Genomic DNA, 27,165 nt, shown 5'->3' with positions numbered 1-27,165 from the left:
ACTTCTGTACACCTGATGTGCCTGGGAACCACCTGTTTAGCCCAGGCATTTGAGGTGGATGCTGGAAGTCACACGGGAGCAGAAATAATAGGAGCACAGCTAACGTTTCACTCACACCCTGCTGATGGTAGGTACCAGGGGCTGCCCTAACTGCCAGGCTCAAGGTTAAGCTCCTGCTTGCTCTTTTAACTGTCTCCAGTGAATGTGTCACTGAGTCATCGCTCATCCTTTCAGCACAGGAGTTACTGGTCACTTTAGACTGTGCTTGGTTCTGCTCCTTGCTTTTATGCATGTTACAGTTAAGAGTGAAAATCCACGATCATTCTGAAATATAAAAATTTTTTAAGTCTGCACAGTGGTCTTGCACAACGCTGCCTGATTTTCATACCACTGAGCTGCTCAGGGCGGTAACCCAGACTTCACTCCAGGAGGGTTCTCAAGCAAGGCAGTTCCTGGCTTCTCATACATCAGTCAATGAGAGCATGCAACTCCTGCTCCCCAAAGGGCCATGCAATGAAAACAGCCGGCACAAATGCTTCCTGCCTTCCCCCTCACAGATGTTCTGGATTAGGAGAGCTGCTGCCTTCAGTACCGTAACCGAGGATGGTGTCAGTGATGTTGAGGTGGTTCTGGTTTTGAAGTCACCACAATTAGGGAATAACTCGAAAAGCTCTTTCACTTACAATTTAGGCTCCATTGTAAGTCTAAAAGCATAAAAAAACCCACTCCACCATCAGCTGATTTCACCATCCAGTATTATTAGTTTGTAAATAGACATTACCAGCCACCCAGAGAACTTTGTATTTTCAGTCTAGAGCAACAGCTAGAATGAAAAGAATAATCTCCTATGTCACGTAATGCTTAAAGCACAGGTGGAAAACAGAGCAGAAAGCACACCAGAATGTCTGTTTCAAAGCACATGAACTACAACAGTCAGCAGTGGATGTGATCCTACAAGAAAAACCTAACAAAAAAAAAAAAAAAAAAGATGAACAGATGAGCATACAGAACATCTAAGGTTAATTGTGGTTTCACTGTCCTAGCTCTGATACTATGAAACTTCAGTCATATCTCTAAGGAGCTTGTTTCTACAACAGCTTTATTTTAGGAAAATTAACTTACAGTTTGTAGTCTGAACTGCAGACATGAAGTTGAGTCCCTTTAAGATTTCACAGATTTCCTCATTAAATCAATGCTCCAGTTTTAGGTACAGTGGCAGCACTTGCTTTTACAATTCCATGTACAACCAGCTAGACCAGCCAAAGACCAAGTCAGATCTCTCTGAAGTGATGTAACATAGTTTAGGTTTAAGTCAGGCCTACTCCAACTACAGAGGCCCAGACGAATCCTGCTTTAAATTCACAGGAAATTAATTTGGCACACATCAAACAATTGGAATAGATGCAGCTAATTTATATCTATGTAGTTACATCAGTTTGCATAGTATTAGTAAAAGTTTCTGACTAAAAATCCTTCAAAAAAACCCACCTGAATTCACAACTTTGTAGCTTTAGGTAAATCACAGGAAACTATAGAGTTAATGTAAGCAGCTGCTCTTAAATGACTCACCTCTTCACTTCTGATACAACTTCTTACTGGAAGCTGGCATAGCTGGCCAGGATTACCCCAGCTGTTTGGCGTCAACAGCTTTCGAGAGTAACTTTATATCAAAAAACTGAAGTGGTGTAGCACTTGTGCACAGAGGCAAGATTTACCACTCTGCACATTAACAACTCCTACCCAAACTGGACAATGAAGCCGACACTGGATTATCTTCTGAAAACAACAAGAAATAAAGGTGAACCCAGGGAAACTTACTCTGTACAGCTATGACACCCCTGTTCATGTTTTTAGTGAACTTCATGACAGTCTGTGGTAGTCTTGTTACTACTCGTGCCATGTATAGTTTTTTTATTATTATTATTCGTTTGTTCCAAAATGTGTAGAAGGCAAAACAAGAATTGCACAAGATTTGCTAAAAAAGGAGCATTGTAACTTTTCCTGAAGCTACTGATAATACAGGCTTGCCTGGGCAGTTTGTTTTATAGCTGAATTACGTGAGGTAAGGATGCTGTAACTGGTTTGATGTATCAAAACTGCAGACCTTCAGTGGAAGAAAGAGACAACTGCTTTCAAGTGGTTTTCTTACCCTTGAACACTTTGACACCTGTTACAATCCTGTGTCACACCTATGAAGGACTTTTTGAAGTCTACACAAGACAGAGACCTCCTCAGAAGAAGCCAGCCAGTTACCTTGCTGGAGAAAGCAGTTCCGCTACAACTAAGCACAAAGCCTTCAACTGCTCACGTGTTCTCCGCCTCAGGATTTGATGGAGGCGTCTCTGTGAGAAGCAGAACACTGGGCTTCAAAGAGGTGAACTCCTGAAGTGAGAGAACTCGGGTAGTTAGGCTGTGTCTTGCCTTTCAGCTATTGCCACTACCACTGCAGGAAGAACAGACCAACTTACCCTGCCAACACAACACCAGCAGTCAAGGTCCAAAGAGGTTTGAGCAGCGTTACCAATGAGATGACTTCACACGTGAATTGAATGAAAACATGCCTTCTTCCCCAAATTACCAGTGTTACTCCACCTTTATCATGCAGGCAATTCCAAGAGTCAGAATATAAAAAACACTGAGCTTTTTTACTTTTACAGACTAAATATATTGACACCTTTTATACAAATAAAAGCAAATTATAGTATTACATTAAACAAATTCTAATACAAAACCCATGTATTTCATAAAATGTGATTTTTAAATCAAAGCTCTACAGAAACATACAACTCCCTTATAAAGATGTCCAGTCCGCTGAGCAGTGCTTGCTCAAAATATAGTTATGCACTTAAATATGCTCTTAAGTGTATTACACTTGAACTATACATTTGGATAAACATTACTGAAATCAGAAATGAAGAAAATCTACTTATTACCAGAACTAGCTGTACAGCTCAAGTGAGAAGACGCCACCAGCTAAGTTCCATACAGCCCATAGCTGGAGCAGCTGCGCCTTGCCAATGGCTGACCACACCTTTCAAACATTCAACAGTCATGTGAATACTTTAGTGTTATCAGTTAATGATGTAAAAGAGAAAATAATGTAACTTGGCAGTGAAAAATTAAGTCACAAGCCACGTCCAGATCACAGGCAATACGTTGCCTACACCACTTACAGACTAAAAACTTTCTTTAATAAAACTGATTTACCAAATATTCAAAACAATTTTTTGCCTATTGCTCTACTTCACGCAAGTTCACTGCTTTTAGGTGTTTAAACGTTATGAAATGATCGAACTAGCTGAATTAAAGGTATACAAAATGATTATCTATCAAACATTCACTTTATACATAAACATTTCTGAAACAGATTTACAGTATAGAATTAGTTTATACAGCTTAAGCAACTGTTACAACATCATTTCTCTCGAATTGAAAGCAGCCAAAAGGTCTAAGGTTTTGTTAAAAGGTTCTTGGTCACCACTCGAATTTTGACTTTCTTGTCTCACACTGTTCACACCTATGTCATCACATTTAACACTGCAGGGTTCATTTAATAAACTGTACATTATTCCGTCTAACCGTATGCTGCAAAACCTGTTAACGTGCAAGAGATGCTCATTAACTCCAATGTGTTTTTTAAATACAATGTATCTACATTTTCCCCCAGAATGCTTTCGCTTCCTGAGCTAGACATAAAATACCTTAAAACAGGTTTAGACACAGATCTGAGACCCCATTAGCAAGCTACATTAAAATGCATAGAGGGGAAAAAACCACATCACTTTTGGTAGCTTGCACTACTATCTGTTTGCGCTGTAAATACATTTTAGATGGATCTAATAATCTGGTGAATAAGGTAGCAAACTTAATATTTTACTTCTCTAAACTACATTATTGTGTATTGCTCTTGCCTTTTATATAAAAGAACGCATATACTTCACAGCCTGCTAAATAATCCTTATAATCCTGTCACCAGCTGACTGGATTTATAAATGCTATAGTCTGCAACAGAAGCATGCAATTCCAGTGGGGCTTTGTTTGTTTTTTGAGATCAAATCTGATCGTGTTCAGTACTAGTATCTAAATCAAAGAAGGAGAGCATATTAGAACTAATTTTTTTTTGCAGGTACATCTCAATATTTTAAATAGATTTTTTATTTCCATAAAAGTTTGAGGTCACTTTCAATGAAAAAGAACAAACCTATAACAGAAAACAAAGTTTTCTTTGTATGAAAACAAGTTTTGGAACTATCCTTGATTTCTATTTTGGAATCTGGATTTCATAAATCATTTTTCAATGAAAAAATAATTTTCTAATCAAACAATGAAGTGACTTACAGTAAAAGACTGTAGTATTAAATAAGCTTATACAGCAAATTGCAATATGGTAAGCTTGGGTTTAAGGTGCTATTCCATCTGCCCTGAAGTCTTTTACGGACTTTACCACGTGGGCATCATGTCCGGGAACCAGACTCTACCAAGATGCTTTGAAACTTCCCAGTGAATCTGCTCTAAGCTGTATTTCTGATCAGGAATCAAAACTTCCTCCATGATAGAGAGCTGAGAGAGACGACCGCCACACATCTTCACAAACTCGACAAAGGCACTGCAAGAGACTTCACATTCTCCTAGGCCAACGGCTGACAGATACTTGCAACGTTCCGCAATACGGATCAGCTCCTCATCCAGTGGCCGCAATCCATTGGCGCACACAACCAGTTCAACTAACCGAGGACACGTCATCCCAACACGGCCAAGTACGTCTTTGCTTACTGATCTTCCAAAGTAAAGGTGGGTGACAGGTATTTCGTAACGAAAGAACGGGTCAAACTCTTCTTCGTACAAGAAGAAGTACATTACTAAATTTACTTTAGGTGAATGCTTGATGAAAGCGTCCCAGCTGCTCTTCTGAATTGTGTGGAACTGAGTCTGTCCAGGATTTTCACTGACAACATCAATGCGCAAGTGTTCTAACCTGACGTGTTTTTCAGAAGACAAAGCAAGCAGAAGCTCATCACTCAGCAGGTGGTAGTTCAGCGCCAGTTCACGTAACCCATGACATTGGTCAGCCACGCAAAGGATACCTGGGAAAAAAGAACATTATGAAAGGGGTTACACAGATAAATATACTAATAACTGAACAAGGAACGTAAGAGTGAGTCTGTTTTTATGTGTCAAAAGGGTGCAAAGACCATGTATTTCAACACACAAGCAAGACAATGTCAAAACAAAATCGTACTGGATCATACTCAAGCCTATACTTTCCTGTGAGAGTTGATTCTCATGTCACAAATAAGTAAGTAGCATACTCTGACTGTTCTGCCCTGTTGTAAGAGCACATACACTCAAATTCATTTTTGTAAAAAGTGCTTATTCATAATAAAAGTATTTCCCTTGCTTGTTCTGGAAGAACTGCTGTTCCCCCTTTGTGGCTGACAAAGCAGCCACGAATGAAATCTGTCACCTGAGGAAAGCACATGTAAAATGAAAGCTAGATTTTAAATTAAGTACAGAAGTTGCTGCTGTTGGTATTTGTTCTTTCTAGCAAAGTATAAATATTTGAATTTGGAAAAGCAACAGCAAAAACCAGGGCAAACACTAAAAACCTGGAGCAGTAATTCCTAGAAAAGCAATTTTCAGACTCTCCCTGTAATGAATCAGTATAACTTGCTGCTCATAGAAGACAAATGCATTAACAAAAAAAAAAAAAAAAAAAAAAAAAAAAAAAAATCAGTTCAATCTATAAGGTTTCCACTCATCTTATTTGCAGATACAAGCAATGGTAGCACACTAGTAATAGTACAAAAAAAAAAAAAAAAACCAAAACCCAAAAAAACCCCAAACCACTAAAAAAAAAAAAAAAAAAAGCAAAAAAAAAAAGCAAAAAAAAAAAAAAAAGCAGTCTCCTCTGCATTTCATGTGACCCAGAAAACTGAAATTCAGGATATGGTCTTTCCATTAATAAAGGAGATGAGAACATAGCATTTAATATGCAATTGAAAAACCTGAGCTCAACACACTATAGCTTTGAAGCGATGGAAAGAAATATAGAAAGACAGCAGTTATTTTAAGATGCAGTTATTAAACTTGAAAGAGATGTCCTAAAAATACTTTCTTAAAAAAAATTACTGTTAAAATATTGCATGAATATATATACATCAAAAAACAATGCATTTTCCACCTGAGGATCTGCAACAACACATGCACTTCTAACTATATAAAATACTGTAATTTCAAATATAAGCAGTTTGTTAGACTAATAAACAAAATGAATTTAGGTAAACAGAATTTTAACCTAACTCTTCTTGCAACTATTTCCTGTAAAAACATTATTTGTTCAGGGGGGAGGGGATGGAATCCAAGACTAAATGAAAATTTAGATTATTTTTTTTTTAAAGACTGAAGTACAAAATTTGAACAACTAAGTACACCTACAAACTTCTGTGTACTTTCTACGCAGTCCAGAAATCCCTTCCTGTTCTTAAATCATAACAGTTATTTTTACAGTAATACTCCTGCAATCATTCCATTTAAGCAGACAAGCAGACTCAGGCGTGTTGCTTCCTAATACCCAGTGAGACATGAAATATTTTAAACAGTTTCAAAATCCAGATACATTGTCTCATCACTACACAGTTTCAGAAAACAACTTGCTACAAATTTAGCATCCAATCCAGCCTGTTATCCAGACTGCCATCCTTCAAACAATAATCTTTGTTAACTTGAGGGTACATTATTGACTAATGCAATGCAAAAAGGGAACTGAGGTTCAACCCATTGTGATCTTTTATGGGTCTAGGACTGGATATCCGCATCTCATACAGGCAATGAAGTTACGTATCCTGCATATAGAACTGACAACAAATACAGTGTAAATAGTTACTGGAGGGCCTGTCTGGAGCCCGTGCTGCAAGTGGTGCGTTCACAGAACATCCCTAGGCACAGCCTAAACCTTTGTGTCACCGAGAGGTAAATCGCTCTGATACCATAGAGCACAGATTTGCATTAAAAAAAAAAAAATCCCGCTCCTAAACTGCTGATGCAGACGCATCTTATATCCCCTCTTCTCTCCTACCCCCCATTCAAAGAGAAGTAACCCTCCTACCCTCAAAGCAGAACAGAAACATAGCCTTTACAGAAATGCTTTCAGTTCCCTCTGTCCCAATAGCTAATATTTCAGGTAATAAACAACAGCACATCAATGTGGATTTAAAAAGAACTGTTATTTTGTTTTACAAGGTACTGTTGCAGTTCTAAGACCAGTTAAAGTTCAGAGGGGAAACAGCAAGCAGAAGGAACTTCAGATATGCTCACGAAGATTAAAAATACAGCACTGCCTTTGTTTCTCCAGCCCAAACCCAAACATGCCTCTTCATCTTTGTACTTAGGGATTATTCAGAGCATCCTTTGCAAGCAATTCACAGTTTGATATATATAAATCTTTTTCCTTTAATCCTGCGGTAGTGGAGCCTCTCTTGCACTACTTGAATTACTCTTCTCTATCCTTCATTAACAAATTTCTTAAGAACTAATGTAGTAATGAACATTCCCCTCCAAATGCAATTTGAAGGCACGTTATACCATTTTAAGTGCATCTATAAGTAATCAGTTTTGCATAACTCATAGCTCCTTTGGTTCAATTAAAGTTTTTCCACATTTATAGCAGCCTGCTAATAATAACATTCCCATTAGAAAAAAAAATCCAGGTAAATCTCAGTGCTCAAAGTTTCATTTTCCTTCAAGAGTGTCATTTTTGCAGCCTGCCTGCTCTTCTGAAGCCATCTATACACATACCAGCCCCTTTCTTCTGTTCCACTTTTTTCTCCATCTCAAGGCACACCCGTACTTGAATTAAGCAACCAAATTCTCTTGCCATTTGCTTAGCACTCTCTGCTTTTGTCCCTAACGCATCTGATTGCATTCTATTCACCTCGACTGCAGGAAGGATGACAGTAGTTGTGCTCCTTGTTCCTTAAACAGACACTGCCACTTCTTACCCATTGTTCCTTCAATTTAGAACATCATACAAGATACATCGAACTGAATACACCAGTCAAACAACTTCATAAACCCATACACCCCTCCCAAATCATCAAGTGTATGATATTCCATAAAACCTTCTAGCAAGGATTAGCCACAAGCCAAAGTCTGCTAGAGCTGACAGGTTGCTCTCGGATCCCAGACCAAGGAAATTAGTCTCTTTGCCTAGCTACAAATTACTGCTGGAGCCTATTCCTCCTGAAAGACACATTATGGCTCCTGTACTTCTCAGACATAAGGATTCTGAAACGCAGTTTTTGAGTCAGAAAAAAGAGTCACGCAAGCTAATTTAAACAATCCCCCATCTACCATTACAAAGCTTTGTAGGAAATAACATCCCAGCTAACACACTGGTGAATGCTTTGCTAAACAAACCTGCTGCAAAACAGATCTGCATTTTCAGGAGTTGCAAAATCAAACACAAGGTTTTGTCCGAGAGCTACACCTGCAAAATGTATGAAGTTTGTGTTTTGTTTTTTTATCAGTACAGCAACAGTAGTGATACAGTATAATTTTCCCCACATTTCAAGAGTCCTGCTGGTGAATTTTACATATAATACACCTAATATTTACAGATGCAACATATTTGCATGAAGAAAGTTATGGTGACTACAGCAGTTTCCACTTATCCTCAGAAGAGGAATTTAAATAAGTTGCCAGCAGCTCATTTATAATTTCTCTTCCATTTCTCAGTGAAAAACTGTAAGTGTTAAGTTGAAGGGCCGTGAATCAATCTTAAACTTGCTGCGCGTTGTATAAATCTTCCACAAATGTTAGTTCTATGAACTTCAACAATCTCGAGCAGTTTCATTCTGACACAATCTGGCTTCATTCTTGCTACCAACACACTTCAGTTGTTAATGAAGTACCTTTGGTAACAGCAGAATTTCTGCACAGCTCACTCATCTCCCCTTTGTTGATGCTGTCTGCACTTATTCTGCAGTAAAAGATTAAACTGCTTTCTTTCAGAATGACTAAACAGGCATCTTTATAATCCATGGCATTGCAACACTCAAAACCCACACATAATGAACTGCAGAAAAGGAACTCGCGTTCCAAAGAGCTTAATTACACTGGAATACTGAAATAGTCATTGCAGAAGCAGTGCACCATCAAGTCAATACACACCCTTTTAAGTTCCATGAGAGGTTAGATATTTGTCCAGAACAGACATGCACTATTTTATTATCAGCTCAGAGTCACTCTGCAAGTGGTGGGATGGATGGATTGACGAGCTGAATTCGTATTTTATTCAATGACAGTTGCTGTAGTTCCCACATTCACCCTCATCTTGCCTCATCCCTATTTTTTCAGAGGTTTACTGATTTCAGACAGAATTTAATGCATACATTAAAAAAAAAAACAAACCACAGTAGCTTACCAGCTGGAGAAACATGAGGACAACTGCTCATCTTCAACAGTTTGAGTGTGTCACTGTTGTTAGCCACTAGCACTTTGAGAGATGGATCATCTACTGGTGTATCGTCAATCTTAAGTGAGGAGAGGGATTTGGAATTTACAAACACCACTGTCAGTGCAGAAATAAAGTGAGACTGGAAAAGAAGAAAAAAAAAAAAGCTGAAATGAAACAGCAGTACCTGAAATAAAAATCTCAGTGGTTTTACACTGTATACAGCAGTCCTTGTTTTCTTTTACTTACTGAAAGTATTTGCTGAAAAAGCATTCTTTTGGTAGTGCATGATTAAAAATTAATACTAAAATTGACATTTTTGAGTAGAGGAAGTGTAATGATTTCTTGCTATCAGTTTATGTATTTGGCAAACCAGAATGTCTAACATGAAACATAAACCAAGAACCTGACCTAGGACAATCCACTATACAAACTGTAGGAAGACCACAAGCAAAGAGAAAGCCTAGAAGCCCTAATTTTGAGGATAATTTGAAAGCTGCACTCTAAAAGCAGCATCTTCTATAACAGTAATTCCCACATGGTCGGCTGTGCTGCACTGGTGAGATGCGAACACAGTCAAGATTGGCAGCCCTGTACTGCTGTGTTCAACGCCAAATGATACGATTGCCTGCCTACCATCCACACAGAGTATTTAGGGTTTGAATTGATTTATCTTGGAAAGCTAACCGGAGTGATTCAAACAGAGCCAAGGAGCACGTGATCAATTAGTTACCGATTAAGGAGCATAGATAATGTAGGTCCAGTGCTCAAGGTTGCTCCTCCGCATTTTTATGTAACCACTGAAACTTACCAGTAAAGACAGAGCCTAGGACACCTTAACTGGAGAAACACAGACTAAGGAGCAGTTACAGCAGTGCTCGTGGAAATCATTGGTGGTAGGAAGTAAGTGAATAATTAGCTTATCTTCATGATTTCCTACAGGACTGACTGAATAGAAGACTTTTACAGTAAGTATTCAATAAAGTTACCTGCTACTTTGATTTCAATACTGTTTCACTCTGAGCCACATGCAAATGTAGAATCCTGAATACAGTTACATGACAGAAGGCCTGGCAACAGTATTTGCTCATTCTTATGTGATATGTTTGTGCCTTTTGCTAAAACTCACACACAATTAGATTTAGAGCAGGAATTAATATTTTCCCATTAACATAAACCGTCAAAGTCATGCAAATGGAAACGGGAAGTCCAAATTAGAAGCATTAGGCATTTTGGCTTTAGGGACCACTCCCAACTATACTGACAATACACTGATTATTTACATTACATACACAAGAAAATGTGCTTTAATAGTATTCCCACTCTGTATTCCCAAAGTGTTAGTACTGTGTTGTTATTCTGTTTTTAGAATGCAATTCCCTTCACTAAGAAGGCTGCTAAACAGAAAGGCAAAGAAAGTTAAACACGTTTACAAAAACAGGTAACTTGAAACTGTAGTTTGAAGAGCTAACAGAAGACAAGTAACATCCTAAAATGTAAAAGCTGGTGATTTAATGTCTCTTCCATATTGCCACATATAGTGTGTGTATATATACATATACATACACACACTATATATGTATAGTATGACTCTTCAAAAGATCCATGTAGAATGTGCTTAGTGAAAAGACTAGGCAACACAACGCTAAATTTGATTTACAAGTATTTGCCGGATGTCATGTTAATTGAAATCTCTAACACACTGAGACTGTGGATTGTTTTAACTACATTGACGTTTTCTTACAGTCACACCTCAAAGCATATCAAAAAAGGAAAAAAAAAACCCATACAAAAACTAGTTAAAGATCTGGAAAGCCTCTTTGTAAATCATGGATTAAAAATACACATTTAAGAGAACTATGTGACGTGGCTGTGATCACTGACAAGGATAATAATTGATAATCCTTCTGCAGCTAACCTTGCTTAAACCCTATAGCCTACTTCCTTTCCTGAGGCTGTCCCTAGTTCTTCCTTGTCCTTGTTGCCATCATCAGCAATGACATCACTGAGATCTAGCTAATAGCCTAGCTGTATCTGGCCCTTCACCTACATGTGGACTGAATTCAAGAATTAAGGCTGCGAGACATCTGAGATGCCCCTGCCACAGAACAATTAGCCCGGGTTACCCTAACCGCTCTCCTACTCCTCAGCAATGGTACACTTCTATCTCATCAGCACAAATTCTTGTGCACATATAAAAGATGTGGTGTCTTCTAGATTAGATGCCTGCTAACAAAATCTAATTTTTGGTAAACATGCAAGGTAAAAATCTGACAGAAAATTTCTGAAATACAGTGCATTTTGACTAAGGATCTGACACTTGACTGCGTGACATGAAGTATTGAAAATCATGATCATACTGCTTTCTAAAGAGAGCTCATCAATCACATAATCCCTACAGCAAGTCCAGATAGATAAAAAACTCTAATACTCACTTGATTATAATTGTCTCCTAAACATCCCCCACAGTCCCACAGCACAATTGCACAGAAAAGAATTGTCTAGCCTCCTGACTTGTATCATGTTGCTTAGTATTACATTGAGGTCAAGACAGGAGGACTTGGAAGAACAAGGTCAGGACTAAGCTCTCACATGATGCAGAGAATGAGTGAAACTTAGTTATCCTTCTTAGTTCCTCCCTTTAACAGAGCCCGATAAAAGAGTTTTCTTTACCAAAGATTTGTATTCTTACAATGAAACTTTTCAGTTTTACAGAAGTTACAAAAATACTGTATGAACCACCACAATACTTTGCTGCTGAAAAATATACATATTAATATACCTTTGGTAAATCCATGAAGCTTGGCCGGGCAGTTGAAATTAGCCCAAGTGTTTTCAGAGAGCAATTCACAAGCTGTGATAAAATATCACAAGCTGCTTCTGCAGATTCCTTGCTACTGTCCACCTTAAAACAAAACAGATTTATTGGTTCAGAAAACACCGCACCAAACACATTCTTCACAAAAAAAAACCAACAGAGTAGAGCAGATGTACTTTTACTTTTTTCCACTTCACCTTCTGGAATCTGATGTCATAAAAACACAAAAAAACCCAATTCATTGGGAATCCAACGATGTCATTTTCTTCCCCCAAAAAGTACATACCAAAAGTCCAAGATATTTTGCTACAAATTTAATGCTCTCCTAAACACTTTGGCAAAATTTAGCGTGCTGAGGGGACAGCTAGATAGTTTGTTCCAAGATATTTCATCCACATCAAATAATAGGCAACTGGATGTTCATTTGAGTCCAGAGCCTAGTCTACTTCCTCTTTACATTCTTCTTTACTAAAATGTGAGAATTCTATAACTCTCTTTCTACAGCTCATAACAAAGAACTGCTGGAGAGTTAAGTGTGTTATCATCAATCTACACGATGGGGCATTCATCATTAATACCACAACAGATATGCAATGGATACTCTGGGGGAAAAAAGAAAAAAAAAATCTTCATTAGTCAGTTTGTTACACAACCGAATCACTTAATGGGCCTCCAGTGGATTTCCCCCAACACTCAGATGTGCTTTCTGAATAACCTCTTACATAGAGTAGGTGTGACAGCTTTGCAAACCTACAGAACAGTAAAAAAGCTTGATCATGAGACCAATTTTACCTTGTCAGCAACTGATCTAAGTCTGATTAATGTTCATTTTCTGCTTGAACACAAGCAGAAAGGCCTTGATGTTCAACAATCCAATGTTTCTCTGCCTACAAAAAAAATATCCCAGATTTTCAGCCTTGACAGAGAATAACAGTTAGCATTATAACCACATCCTTGTGATTATCCTTGTTACTTTGCATTTCCTGCAATCTAGACTTTATTTTGCAACCCTGAAGGATAACCAAAGGGACACATGTAAGGAATAAAACGGGTATCATCCTACCAGCAATGGGCATCTGAAATCTTTCAAAAACATTTACTGCAAAGCAATATAGACTGGAGATAAGACACCAGAAATAATTCCAATACTGCTACAAATTTTCTTCATTCAGATACTAATAAAATCCCTGCAAACCTTGTGATAACAAGTTTACATTTGATTATCGCATCAAGCAGTAGTGATACACATCATCAGGCAGAGGTGTCCCAGCTACCCACACACTGATGGTTCCTACATTAAAACCGTCAGATCTCATAGAAACTACTATGTCCACCTTGATGCAAACTCATTTCCTTTCCAAATTATCACATAGCTCATGTATACGCAACCATGACTGTTTCACAGCACTCTTTTGGAAGAGTGTGATAGGTAGGCCAACGCTAAAGATTTTTGTCTCCTTAAAGTAATTCCATGATGTTACAAAGCTAATTCTGACCAAACAGTACTTCTCAGCCACACACAGTCAGTAGATACACCATCCTGTGCAAATCCTCACATACTTTTGCAGTTGACTGAAATGCAGCTGCGCTAAGTAGATGCCATATGCAGACAAACCCATACAATTCAGCACTAAAACGCTTAGCTGCTTACTAGTAGTACTGAAGTCCATCTCTGTGCATTAGATGTTTTATAACTGTGAATATTTGATTCAACTCTCTACAGGATGTGAAATGTGGAAATGCCCAATTTAGAATTCAGTTTTACTGGGATACATAAGGCAAGTACACACATGTAATTCTAAGAAGCTAAGATGCCACAAGAAAAAAAGAAAAAAAAAAGAAAAAGAAAAAGAAACCATCAAACAAAAAACAAAACAAAAAAAAATACCCCCCTAATGGAATTAATGGAATGGAAAAGTATGTTCAGAACTGCTATTCCAAGTTTTGGTCCTGAAAATATATCCAAATAAATGAACTGAGAGACAATCTCTGTGTCTATATGCCCATTTAGAGAACCTATTTCTTCAGATTACCGGGCCTGAGAACAAAGCCTACCACACTGAGAGCTGCCATATTTCTTTTTAAATAACTGGCAATCCTAATCACAAAAAATAACATCATAAGTCTTTCCTAACACTTAATGATGTTCTTTAACTTTCAGCATGTTAAAATGTTTTGATCACAACTGTCAATTATCACTTATTATCAGTATTTCAATTACTGATATTAATTAAATCATACTTCTCCAATATTTATATAGATGAACCATCAAACTTGTCTCAAAAGTATCAGAGATATTTCCTTAAAACATTCCAAATAAAATGCAGAAAAAAAAGAACCAAGTTTAACAAACTTGCTTTTATTTTCATAAAATAACTTCTTAAAAGCCTCAAAAATACACTACCTTGAAGCTTACATACTGCAGGTGATTGGAATGCCTCTTTATTATTTGCTTGATTAGTTCAGGATGCGTAGCTCTCAAGTAAGAGGTAGCTGGCTGATTCAGTTCAAACTCAAAACACCTCCAGAGATCAGGCATATGAAACACTTGGTTCCAGCTTCGGCAGACCTGTGATGCATGAGCACGATCCAGAAGAGGCAAGTACTGAAATACCTGCAGGATAATGTCTTGAAGCAGGTTCGCCCAGTCAGGACTCTGCACAACTACGGTTTTCTCATCTATAACCTTGTGCCTCTTGGATTCTTTCTCAGCTGTCTCTTCAGATGAACTGCTGTTGGCCTCATTAGTTTTCCTTCCTCGTTTCATTCTATTAAAAAAAATATTTTTTAAAAAAACTATGTATTTTTGTAAATGTAACCGAGCTGAAAAGAACAATATTAATAGAAAACTGTGAAGGTGAAAAAGCATATTTTCCATAACCACACTTTTGCAGGGTTTCCCCCTCGCTCCACGTGAAGGAAAAAAAAAAATACCAAGTAACAACGAGTTAGTGATAGTCTAGAAATAACATTACCATCTAAGTAGGTATCTTTAGTATCACTTCTTTAATCATTAACAGTGGCAATCCATTTATAACAGACAATTTCCTTTTTGCATATCATGTCTGTGTTTGAGAACACTTTGAACCTAATTTGTTCTACTGCTCTGTTGATTATCACTCTACTTTCCTACTAATGGAAAGATATTCTTCTGAACAATTTTGTCAACACTGACTTTCATATTGCTTCCCCTGTCCTATTTACCAGAAAGAGCATTTGAAACTGGAAGGCAAAACCGCAGGCAAACAATTAAGTAATGTTTGCAGGCATTGCATCTTGCCCATTAATTTTTATTCCCAGACAGGAAGAACCTTTATTTTTTTTCATTTATTCAAAAAAGTTTACTTCAATATGCATCTCTTTTAAATCAATATCCTTAAATCATATTTCATCAAGAACACTGCTTTTAAGTAGGTATTCTGAAAGATTTCCAGTAATAGCCTAGAAGTTTCAACCCACAAAAAAAAGTTTACAGAACAACGAGCTAACTTTCTTCAAAGTCATATTAAATTCAGCAAGTCTGAGACAAAAGGTTTTCTCATTCTCAGTAATATATACTTCTCCAATAGCGGTCTCACTTACACAAGTTCTACCTTATATTACATTATTAAAGAGGACAAAAACTCCACCACCACATACATTTGCAACATAGTTAGTGTTGGGTTTTGATCAAAGTGTGTTCTTTTGTACATGCCAGTTTACAATTGAACCTAGCATCCAAGCATTTATTTTTAAAAGCCTCAATGCAATTCACATAATGTCCTACAGGACTAAGAATGAGATCTCACACTAAACTACAATACGCTCAATTATAGTCTCTAAAAAGCTAAGAGAATCAAGGAGTGGGCTGGGGTGGGCTTGACATGTATAAACACCTCCCAGCCCCCATGATTTCTGTAAGATAAACATGGATTTCATATACAGTGAAATCATTCAGGTTTAACATTCAAGTGCAATTACACATATAAGATTATTATACGTCCAGTCCATTCGGGACCTGGGCAACTAACTTCCCCTGCTATGTACTGCAACTAAGTAAAAGTTTAGAAGTATTTTTTAAAACAAAGTGAGACTATGCAAAACATGACTCCTGTGCTGAAACAAGCTTTCCACCTGAGAGAGAGTTCTGTTGCTGAGCCACTAACTTCACTGGTACAGAAGAAAAGCAAGACAACAGAGTAGTGACTTAGAACCATCTGCAACTAACAAGAAAATAACAGAATTGGATTTTGCAACTGTAAAAATGGAATAATTTACCTTAAAACTAATCAAGAACTAAGTTAGCAAATCCACTGCAAATCTATCGTCTTTGTGTTTGAGATAACTGGTAAGCACAGTCCAATAGTATTACTTATAATACTCTGCAATGCAACACTCCTTTAAACTTTATGCTAAATAGATATTCCAAACAACTAGGTTATAACGAGCAATTACCATACGCAAACTATTCACTTGCCAAATTTGGGATAGCGTGTTTGATATCTTTAAGTCTTTCCAAAGACATCTCTTGTTAGTCAGTAAAAAAAACTACACAAGGTAACTGTTAGACTTGGCTCTCTAAGTTTTCCTGTACAGAGATTCTGCTTTATCTCTTGCTAATAAGGTAATATAGGCGCATAAATTTCCTAGTCAGGTAGGCTCCTTTTATCACTACATTAGGGGGTCAAGTTCCAGATTTTCTCCCGTATCACATTATAGGGGCTATTGTGCGTGTACAGTACAGCTGATTCACATATACAGCACATTTACTATAATTAATATTTTCAAAGACACAAGCGCTATATCTGTCACTCCCCACCCCAGCCTCGGAAAGACCAGGAGTGAGCTGCCACTGACAAAACTGTATGACTTTTTTTCAGCTGGAAAAATAACCTCTGAGACATGGCTGACAAAAGTAGACCAGGTCATCCGTAGCCAACATACAAGCTGCAGCTCTGAGCTAGCTTTGGTAAGTTCTAGGTAGTTAATATACACTGGTTACAGATCAAAACCTACTCTTGAAGTTACGGGGTACTATCTCAAGTTTTTATCGGCAGACAATGAAGAAGAGAGACAGTACAGCCATCACTAGACCTATACTGATGATGCATTTCAGGTCACAGTCTTCCAAGAAAACAAGATGCTATGTGCTCTAAGTGCCATGGCATGAAAATTAGAGGACAGGAAAAAGACATTTCCAGACAACTTTTTTGTTACTGACATTTCGGACGCTCCTATAATTGAAAAGAGAGAGCAATCATAAGTTTTCAAAGATATTTCCTTGCGGAACTTTTTCAAAAGAGAAAAAAGTCTAAGTTCAAGAATAATAAAAAAAAAAATTATTTTAAGAACTAGATTGTAATCTAATTTATAATTAATTTGTTCAACTAACTTTTGTGATCTTGTTTCAGCATTTAAAGTATTGGAACAGCTTTTTAAAAACATAACTGGTTTAAAACTCTTAGCATGCTTAACAATAAAACAAATATGAAATTGAAAGATTGCCTATGGAAGTTTGCAGTAATCTAGAAATTATTTATGAAAAAGATAAGGCCATTTAAGTGACTAAACTTTTCTGTAAAGTTAATATAGGAACAGGCAAATGTTTTATGTATCTAATAGTCTAAAGCTCTAACAATTCTAAATCCAAGGTGAACAGAAATAACTTTGCAATGAGGAAGACACTGATGCAAAATTCCATGCTAGCGTATTACCGTACAGGTGCAACCTCTTTTTCAAACAATGATTGCTTATCACTTCTTACAACGCTTGAACCATCAGTCTTGCTTTTAACTCTCTCTGGCATAGCCAGGACACTTATCACTCAGCAGCTCTTCCAGATTGCTGCTACAATCAACTTTGCTTTAAAATAAAAGATCTTGACAGAAAGGGGGGAAAACCCCCCAAAACAACAAAAATACCCGACCCTACCAGGACAGAAAGATGGTTGAAACCAAGATGTCAGACTCCTTAAGATTTTTCAAGTAAATTTCTCAACGTATTACAACAACTTGTTTCTGAACTCCATGTTCTGAACTTCGCATCTGGGCACAACCCACGCTATCTTGTTTGCAATACAGTCGTGTTCAACCATAATCACATAGTTCAGTCACCAAGTAGGAGGAGGAGCAAAGCACATGCTTAACATTGTTGTTATTGCCGAGTAAAGTGCAGACAGAACACGATGGCAGTTAAAAAAAAAGCCAAACAAAAAAAACCCAAAAAAACTGTGCATGGCTGTTTATATTCTCCTAATAACGCTTGCCCATGAAGAAGCCTAACTGAGCCTAACTGTGGTGCTTACACCTGAAGTAAGGCTGTTCTAGAAAGAAAACGACTGCGTGTGCTAACGGGGAGCACGGACTGAAACAGGGGGCGAGCCAGACACAAACCTAACCCCTAATCGCCGCGCACAACTAGCTCTGCCGAAAACAATGCGGGATTTACCACTGATTAGCGCTATCACGACGAGGCAGTGATACCATATGAATATCAAGGGTAGGTTTTAAGCGCCGCTTCAGTTCAGGGTCGGCTCCTTCCGCCCCAGTCGCAGCCCGGGGCGCGGCGTGGCGTGGCTCTGACAGGCGGCGGGCGGGGGCTTCGCTCCCGGGCAGGGCCCCGAGCCCCCACTGCTCGACCCCCCGTCTCCTCCCTACACCAGCAGCGCAGCTAGGGTCCAAAGGCAGGGCAGGGCAGAGCAGAGCAGGTCCTGCCCTGCCCCACCGCCGCGGTCACCACCCACCCCGCCCAGCCCCCTCACCTGGCTGCTCCCTGCGCCGCTTCGCATTAACCGGGACTTGGGCCGCGCTGGCGCCTCCGCTCCGGCCACATCAGCTCCTTCCACCGAGGCCGACCCCAGTGCTTCCTCCGCCCGGCTGCCCGTCCCTGCCCGTCCCGTCCCGCCTGCGTCGCTGCTTTACTCCTTCCCTCCCCGTCTGCCTGTTTACTTCCCACCAGCGGAAACGACGCAAACTGGCCAAAATGGCGGCAGGCGCGCTCCGAGGAGGTGCGCGCCCGCGCCCCCTCCCCTCCCCTCCCTTCCCTTCCCCTCCCTTCCCTTCCCCTCCCTCGCGCGCTCTCGCTCTGCAGGCCTTGGCGGGAGGCGGCGCGAGCGAGGCTGGCGGGGTGCGCGCCTCGGGGGCGGGGCTGGCCGCAGTAATGGCCGGCGCGGAGCCGTTAGGGCAGCGTGGTGGGGTGCGGTGCGGTGCCGTCTCGCCGACGGCAACGGCTGCTGGGGGAGAGTCGGCTCGTCTCGTCTCGTCTCGCCGTCTTCTTCCTGCCTTCCCGGCTTGGCCGGAGCTCGGTACCGACTGCCTCCTGCTGTCGTGTGCGCCTCCTCACCGGGCCACCAAGGCCATTGGCCTTGCCTGGCTACCGCACGGCGGGGTGGCGAGGCCTGGGCTGCCTGCAGGCGTCCCGGTCAGGTGCTCGGCGGCCAGGAAAGGGAGGAGTGAAGTCTAGGAGAAAATACTAGGTATAATACTGGCAGAGGAGCAGGATCTTTATCAGTGGTAGAGCCAATTATCCCAGTAATTTGAAAGCCTCGTGTCAGGCTAGCCTTAGGAATAAATGTAATGGAGAAAGCAAACAATCAATGCTTTGTGGTCCAGCAGGCCCTGGAAATGAAAGGCAAAGCTGTGTGTGACAGTTGTCTTGGGTTGCAAATACCGTGTTATAATGTGTCCCCTGCAAACGTGGTGCATCACATACAGCTTGTTCTTCAGTCCGTACCTGACTGAATTTATAAAAAGTTGTTAGGATTCCCAAAGGTTTATTTATTTTTTGCAAGCTCTAATAAATTGCTACTTGAATTTTTAATTTTGGGGTCGTAGGTTACAATCCCAATTCCCATCATTAAGTTTATTGGAAACAGCCAGATGTGATCCAGTGCTCTCCCCAATCTTGAAATGTCTTCAAACCTGGGTTAACAGTTCTTCAGTGATGTCTCAAATGGCACTATCCCAGAGTTCTTCGAGAAGCACTTTATATATAAAAAAAAAAAATTCAATAGCATTTTCTTGCATACCTAAAGTCTGTTAAAAATAAAGCTTTTTCTTTTTTTTCCCTTTTGGTTCTAAGTCTAGTTCCTTGAGATTACCAGTGCGAAAAAAAAAATACTTGCATAGAAACAGCAATGTTTTTCAGTGAGAAATGTTCATTTTAATTTTTAATTTTTATGAGGGAATAATCTAATTTATGGAATTCAGAATGTCTTGAGACATTCACTACAGCTCAGTCATTGTAGTTCTTTGCATTTATAAATCTACATCCAGCCTTCAGCTTTTGAGGAAATGCAACAAAAATCTGGAAATAAGAGGTGGGTTATCACCTCACATTAAGCAGATGAATGAGCACCTCAGACATGTTTGTAATAGCAAATACCTGACTGCGTGACTTGTTCAGTTATACAGAACAGCTCCACAAACCTTGGTAGATAGTGAGGCATGTTTACAGCTGAAGCCAATACTGTAAACAAAACGGAAGTAACTGTTTTGCTGTCTCCTACAGTTGACTTAGAGATGTTTGGTGTCTTCCATTCTCACTGTTTAGGAATTCTCCTTTCAGCCCTATGTTCTGTTCATAATGGCTGGTTCTCTAAAGGTGGGAAGACAACAGCCCCCAGTTATAGTTCTGGTAATTACAGGTCACATTTGCAAGGGTATAACTTGCAAGCTGCTGGAGATGTGGGAGAGGAAAGTGGACCCTGACTGCAAGAAGTTGACCCAGACCTGGGGAGAAGGATCTGTTACTTATCAATGAATGCGCAACGAGCCACTGACACTTCTTCTGACTCCCTCCTTTATTGTTTTCAGGCAACATCACTCTGATACTGTGATGTGACTGATCCATGCCATGTGAGGTCGGTAGAAATATCTTTTCAACAAGATTATCACTCTGATGAAATTCTGGTGTCTGCAGAAAAAAAAAAAATTCTGAGTCCATGTAGAAGTCTCAGGAGACATATCAAGGCTGCAATTTCATTATTTTGAGGTAACATTATTTTAAAAGCCCTAATACATTGTCTGAGTTTGGGTGTATTCACTTACTGGTGGAGATTTATTGCAGTGCCTTGCAGTTTTGTTTTGCTGCCTGATATTTGGAGTAAACAAAGTTTGTTTCAAACCCTGTGCCCTTATTTACTGTGTTGCAATTGCCTGTGTATGCTTTAGGCAAGTGTAGCAGGAGAAGACAAGTGCAGAAGCAGCTCTCTGCATCACACTAGATGGGACATAGCAGCCAAAATCAGCAGGAAAGGCAGCTGCAACTCTGTACACGGAGCCAAATCAGGCCCTGGATGTGGTGCAGAGCACTGCCAACAGTATCTCTGGTGTCTGTTGGCAAAGCATGAGAACTGAGGAGTTTACTAGAATTGAAAAAAAAAAGAAAAACTACAGGCAGCTGGTGGTGTGGGCACCCTCTCCTAGCACCTGGTGACCCTCCTGTGGCTAGCCCTCACTTAGCTGCCAGGCAAAGCCATGCTGTTTGTAGAGCTCTTGGACTCTGGACCTGAGAGAGGTGGCAGCAGGTTAAGAAAGGTCCATGTAGAAGAGGTCCAAAGACAAGATTCAGAGGTCTGGGCTGGTCTGTGAAAGAGCTATGTTGTTGACAGCTGTGGCAGGGAACCTTGAAGCTTTATTTAGTAACTTGAAAATCTTTTAACAAGGGTGTCTTCATTAGGTGATTTCTCTGCCTTACTTATTACTTAAATAACAACAGATGAGTTTTTGAGAGAGAAGTATTTTAAATTATAAAGGCGAAGTTATTTTTATTTCTGTGCACTTTTAATAGTACCAGAAAAAGTCCATGGGCCTGTGCTGAGCCCTGGCATGCAGAAAAGAGACCATTGAGAAAACTGTAATTTCCTCAATAGGAAATTTTTTATTTTTCCAGAAGGGAAGGAGAAGCTCTCTGAAGTTTCAGTCTTTCTGGTTGGAGAGTCACTCACTTCTTGCAGAGATTTGAAGCAGCACTATCATCATGTGAAGGTTAGGAATCACTCACAGATGCCTCTCCTGGTTTTTGGTAGGATGGAGATCATTTTCTTCCCAGTAGTTGCTGTACTTTGGATTTAGTATGGGATTTGGTATGTGAAGGATGTTGATAATACACTGATGTTATTAGTTGTTACTAAGAGATCAAGGAATTTTTCCAGCTTCTCAGGTTTTGCTAATGTGCCGGTGCAAAAAGGTGGGAGGGATATTGCCAGTACAGTTGACCCAAACTGGTCAAAGGAAGTATTCCACACCATAGATGTCATGCTCAGTATGTAAGTGGGTGCTGGCTGGTGAGCAGCTCTCTCTTTGTCTGGAGATCGCTGTTCCAATATCGCTGCTCGGGATTGTGCTGAGATCACTTATGGTTCTACTCAGTGATCGCTGCTTGAGATGGTCTGTATTGGTCATTGAGCGGTGAGAAATGTGCGTCATTTGTTTTGTATATTTTGTTACTATTATTATCATTATTAATATATATTATTAATGTCTTTATCTTAACTCACAAGTTTTCCTTCCTTTCCAATTCTCTCCCCCATCCCATCTGGGAGGGGGAGGGTGAGCAAGCAGCTGCATGGTTCTTAGTTGCTGGCTGGGGTTAAACCACAACAGTCCTTTTTGGCACCCAAGGTGGGCCCCGAAGGGGGCTGGCTAACTCAGTCAGAAAAGCATTAGACATTTCATTTGAGGATCCAGGGTTCAAGGCCCTGGTCAGGCTTGAAGTGTTGAGATTTGACCAGAATGTGTTAAAACAAATTTGTTATAAGCATTTATTGTGTTGCTGGCCACAATGTTGTTTTATTTGCGCTCAGAGTTGTTCTGAGAGTTGTGTTGTATAGCACCCTACTTACCCTGCGCATTGTTTGCCGGTGTTTCTATGCAATTTATCAATCCTAGGCGCTGGATTAAAGGTATTGCTTTGCTGTGCTGTGTGGCGCTGGTTTGTGTGATAAAATAATTGGTAATAAAACCGATTTCGTATTTGTATTCAATGCCAGTGCGCGGTGCGCAGAGTGGAGCGACAGTGGTGGCTTCATCTCCATGCTTCGGGAGCCATCTCCTGGGAACTGTTCGTAATTACACCTTTAGCTTTTCCTCCCCGGAGAGCCACCGAGGGGGCAACACCTTCCTTTACTTTCCCCTTCTCCTCCTGGCTAGTTACAATAGCTCGTGAGAATTTTGAATATTCTTGGGATATTCAAACCAGCATGTTCCTGTTGCTATGTCTCCCGAACGTGTGTTAGGCCCTGCTTAAGGTTAAATAACTATTTAAGAATACTGCGACCACTTCAACTGCCGTTGACAGACACTGCGATTATTTCAACCCCTGCAATAGGCGCTGTGGGTACTCAAACCCTGGTGAGCAGCACCCCAGATGAACCAAAGAACCAACCTGTGCTGGTATCTGTCGCCCCTGTACAGAAGAAATACACACAAAAAAAAAAAAAATCAGTTCGCTTAGTGAAAGATGATGAGGGACATCACAAGAACAGGGAGAGGCAGAAGCAGAGACAGTCACCCAATCCCTATCCCTGAGTGAGCTGTGAGATATGCAAAAAGATTTCAAGGCGAGCAACTTGTCCCCTGGCTGCTCCGGTGCTGGGACAAATAATCCAAATCCTTCTGAAACCTGGTTTTGCTATAAAATGAAGTAAAATCAAGGAACCTGCACAGTTTTTTAGGAATAAAATGGCAAGATGGACGTCATCAGAACCTAATAGATGTGATCAACAAAATAACAGCTGTGTCTCTACCAACTAAGAAAAAGGAAACACAAGCTTTCTTAGGTATTGTGGGTTTCTGGAGAGTGCATATTCCAAATTACAGTATGATTGTGAGCCCTCTCTATCAAGTGACCCAGAATGATTTTAAATAGTGCCCTGAGGAACGACAAGCCTGTGAAAAAATTAAACATGAGATTGTCCATGCAGTAGCCCTTGGGCCAGTCTGAGCAAAGCAAGGTGTAAAAAAATGTGCTTTACACTACACGACTCGAGGTCGACCCCTAGGCTTTTGGAGCTGGGGATACAGAGACTCCGAGGCCTGCTGTATTCCAACTGAGAAAGGGATACTGGCAGCATATGAAGGAATTCAAGCTGCTTTAGAAGTGGTTGGTATGGAAGCACAGCTCCTCCTGGCACCCCGACTGCCAGTGCCGGGCTGGATGTTCAAAGAAAGGGTCCCCTCTACGCATCATGCAACTGATGCTATGTGGAGTAAGTGGGCCACACTGGTCACACAGTGGGCTTGAATAGGAAACCCCAGTTACCCAGGAATCTTGGAAGTGATTATGGACTGGCCAGAAGGCAAAGATTTTTTAATATTGCTAGAGGATGAGGTGATGCATGCTGAAGAGGCCCCACCACAATATAAATTGCCAGAAAATGAGAAGCGATGTGCGCTGTTCACTGATGGGTCCTCTTGTATTGTAGGAAAACACTGAAAGTGGAAAGCTGCTGTGTGGAGTCTTACACGATGAGTTGCAGAAGCCACTGAAGGCCAAGATGAATGAAATCAGTTTGCAGAGGTGAAAGCCATCCAGCTGGCTTTAGACATCACTGAACGGGAAAAATGGCCTGTGCTCTATCTCGACACTGACTCATGGATGGTGGCAAATGCTCTGCGGGGGTGGTTAAAGCAATGGAAGCAGAGCAACTGGCAGCGCAGAGGCAAGCCCATCTGGGAGTGGGAAATGTGTGGGAAAAGCCAAAGGCATAGAGATAGAGACAATAGTCTTACGAGTAACGATGTCTTGAACTGGGATGTTGTTGCTCAAATCCTGTCTGTATTGGGAAAATGGGGACAGAGGTGGATGCAGATGGCAGCTGCATGGGGGATTAATGCTAAAAAGGAGCAGTTTGGCTAAAGGGCAGAGCCCTGGTTGACCCTCAGCGGGGCAGCGTGCTTTTCTGTGGCCTTGGGTGGAGCAGTAACAGGCTGCAAATAGAGGCAGGGGTCCAGGGGCTACGTACACCATTGCCATCCCTGTCAGACGGGGCTCCCGCCGGCTGGTTTGCTCCTCTGTCATGTGTAATCGCGGAAGTCTGCAGGCGCAGCCCTGCAGTCGTCACTTTACTGATGTCAGAACAAACTGGAGCTGTAAATAACTGACCCGTGGATGCTACATTTGTCATTCTGGTATTGTCTACCTTGTAGAGCCTTGTTTATTGTCCAGTTTGACTTACAGATAGGTGATGTGCGCTACATTGAAGAAAAAGTGCAAGTAGTGACCAACGGAATGGCGCTTTATGTGTATCAGCTGTTGCACTGGTATCCAAGGAGGATAGCCCAAATGGTTATCCCTATATTGTAGAAGCAATGCCATGGTGGTGATAACAAAAGGCACTACATGTGCTGCTCAGCGGCTGACCCAAAGCAACGCTTCAAGTACTGTTCAAGGTTTCAGCGGACAAACCCCCTCTGAGGTACAACACGGGAGGAAACTGTTACATCTGAAGTGACTGATTTTCAACCAGCGGCAGAGAGCCTACACGAAACCTTGTGGCAACAGCACAAAGCCCCATCTCAGAGCCCCATCTCAGGTGCCTTCTCAATCCAACAGACTGCAGAGGTGGCCGTTACCTGAGAAAACTCACTGGCTAGCTGGTGGGGACAGCCTTTGGGTGATTATCAATGACTCACAATGCCCCGTTACACCTGATTGCTGTGCTATTGATCGAAATCAGTTTGTAGTTCTGTATTTTGTTGCCTCTATGTAGGCATACAAAAGGTTAAGGAGGGGGCTGTGGCAAAAACCTACAAAGTTTGAGTTCCATCCGGAATGACTGAGTGGTCCTGAAGCTCCCTAGCCAGCACCTGCACAGGTGAAACAATGAACTAACTTCATACAATGCAATTAACAAAAACGGTTTCGTAAGGACCAAGATTATCAGCCCCTGCTGGTGACTGGTTAATTGTCTGTGCCTTGTTAACTTTTACTGTTCATTTCATGCAGTGGGTGGATACACCCGTGAAAGTTTAAGCTATTTGTTAACTAATGATGCATGATCCAAGTGGGAGTACTGTGGCCCCACCTCGGCCAGGAGCTGCATTCCGTACAAATTAGCCGCGTGTGGTGAGCTGTGGCAAAAAGGGCGGTGCAAACAAGAACTGAGTATTTCCATTGCGTGGGCCGCGGATCAACAGCTGACAGAAAAGCACGTCAGACTGCCGAAAAGGCATACAGCAGTCTTACGAGGACTGATCTGATTAGTGGCCTGTGCTGGCATCTGGCTATAAGCAGCGGTAGAGATTGGTGCGGCGGGAGACATGGTGACGTGAATGTCTGACACAGCGCAGGAGCAGAGTGTCCGAGGCGCAACCGTTACACAGGGGAGCTGAGCTCTGCCCAGGAGCCTGATGCTCAGCTGTTCCACCTCCTGAAGTGGTAATTAGGGATGGCTAGTCATGTGTGATAGAAACATTTCCCTGACATTGCCTATCCCCACTCAGTCCACTTAATAAACTGAATGTAGCAGTGTTATGTCCTTTCCCTATGGTAATCTCAATTTCCAAATTAATTCTCATATTAATCCAAAATGAAAGAGAAAGCTGGAAAATTAAAAAATAGAATTAATTTGTAACTATAGTGCTACACTCAGAAATCTTCCAAAAAGGATAGCGGTTCAGACACCTCAGATTTGCCTGCTCTCTGTAACTCCTTTTTTTCCACACAGGGACCTATGTCAAGAACCTAAGCAAAAGATGTAAACTATTTCATATTAGATGCAATTAAGTTTTATCTTGTATCTTTCCCCTCTGCTATTAATCTGTGGTAATTTCATTTGGTTTCTTTTTTTTTTTTTTACCCTTTTTTAATATATAATTCCTAACTTTGCCAAGCTGACGGCTTAATACAAGCCATATTCTTCGTTTGCACTAGGATAGCTGCAGGCTGTGATGTTAGTAGAGTTGGTTCTTCTAAA

General features: G+C 40.6%; 1 protein-coding gene across 1 annotated transcript; it reads right to left on the bottom strand.

Moving 5' to 3' along the window:
• Positions 1–2,626: 2,626 nt before the first annotated feature.
• On the bottom strand, positions 2,627–19,230 carry FBXL3 (F-box and leucine rich repeat protein 3). Its single transcript, XM_086771693.1, has 5 exons — positions 19,009–19,230; positions 14,674–15,037; positions 12,234–12,356; positions 9,422–9,593; positions 2,627–5,084 (listed from the first exon to the last, which is right to left on the bottom strand). Exons 2-5 carry the CDS (start codon positions 15,034–15,036, stop codon positions 4,441–4,443), a joined length of 1,302 nt encoding a protein of 433 aa, XP_086627819.1. The 5' UTR covers position 15,037; positions 19,009–19,230; the 3' UTR covers positions 2,627–4,440.
• Between the last annotated feature and the right edge of the window lie 7,935 nt (positions 19,231–27,165).

Source organism: Chlamydotis macqueenii, chromosome 1 (genome assembly GCF_036417535.1).
Source record: "Chlamydotis macqueenii isolate bChlMac1 chromosome 1, bChlMac1.mat, whole genome shotgun sequence".
Classification (NCBI taxonomy): domain Eukaryota; kingdom Metazoa; phylum Chordata; class Aves; order Otidiformes; family Otididae; genus Chlamydotis; species Chlamydotis macqueenii.
Note: the sequence above shows the minus strand (reverse complement) of the source record. Positions and strands in the feature narration are given on the sequence as shown.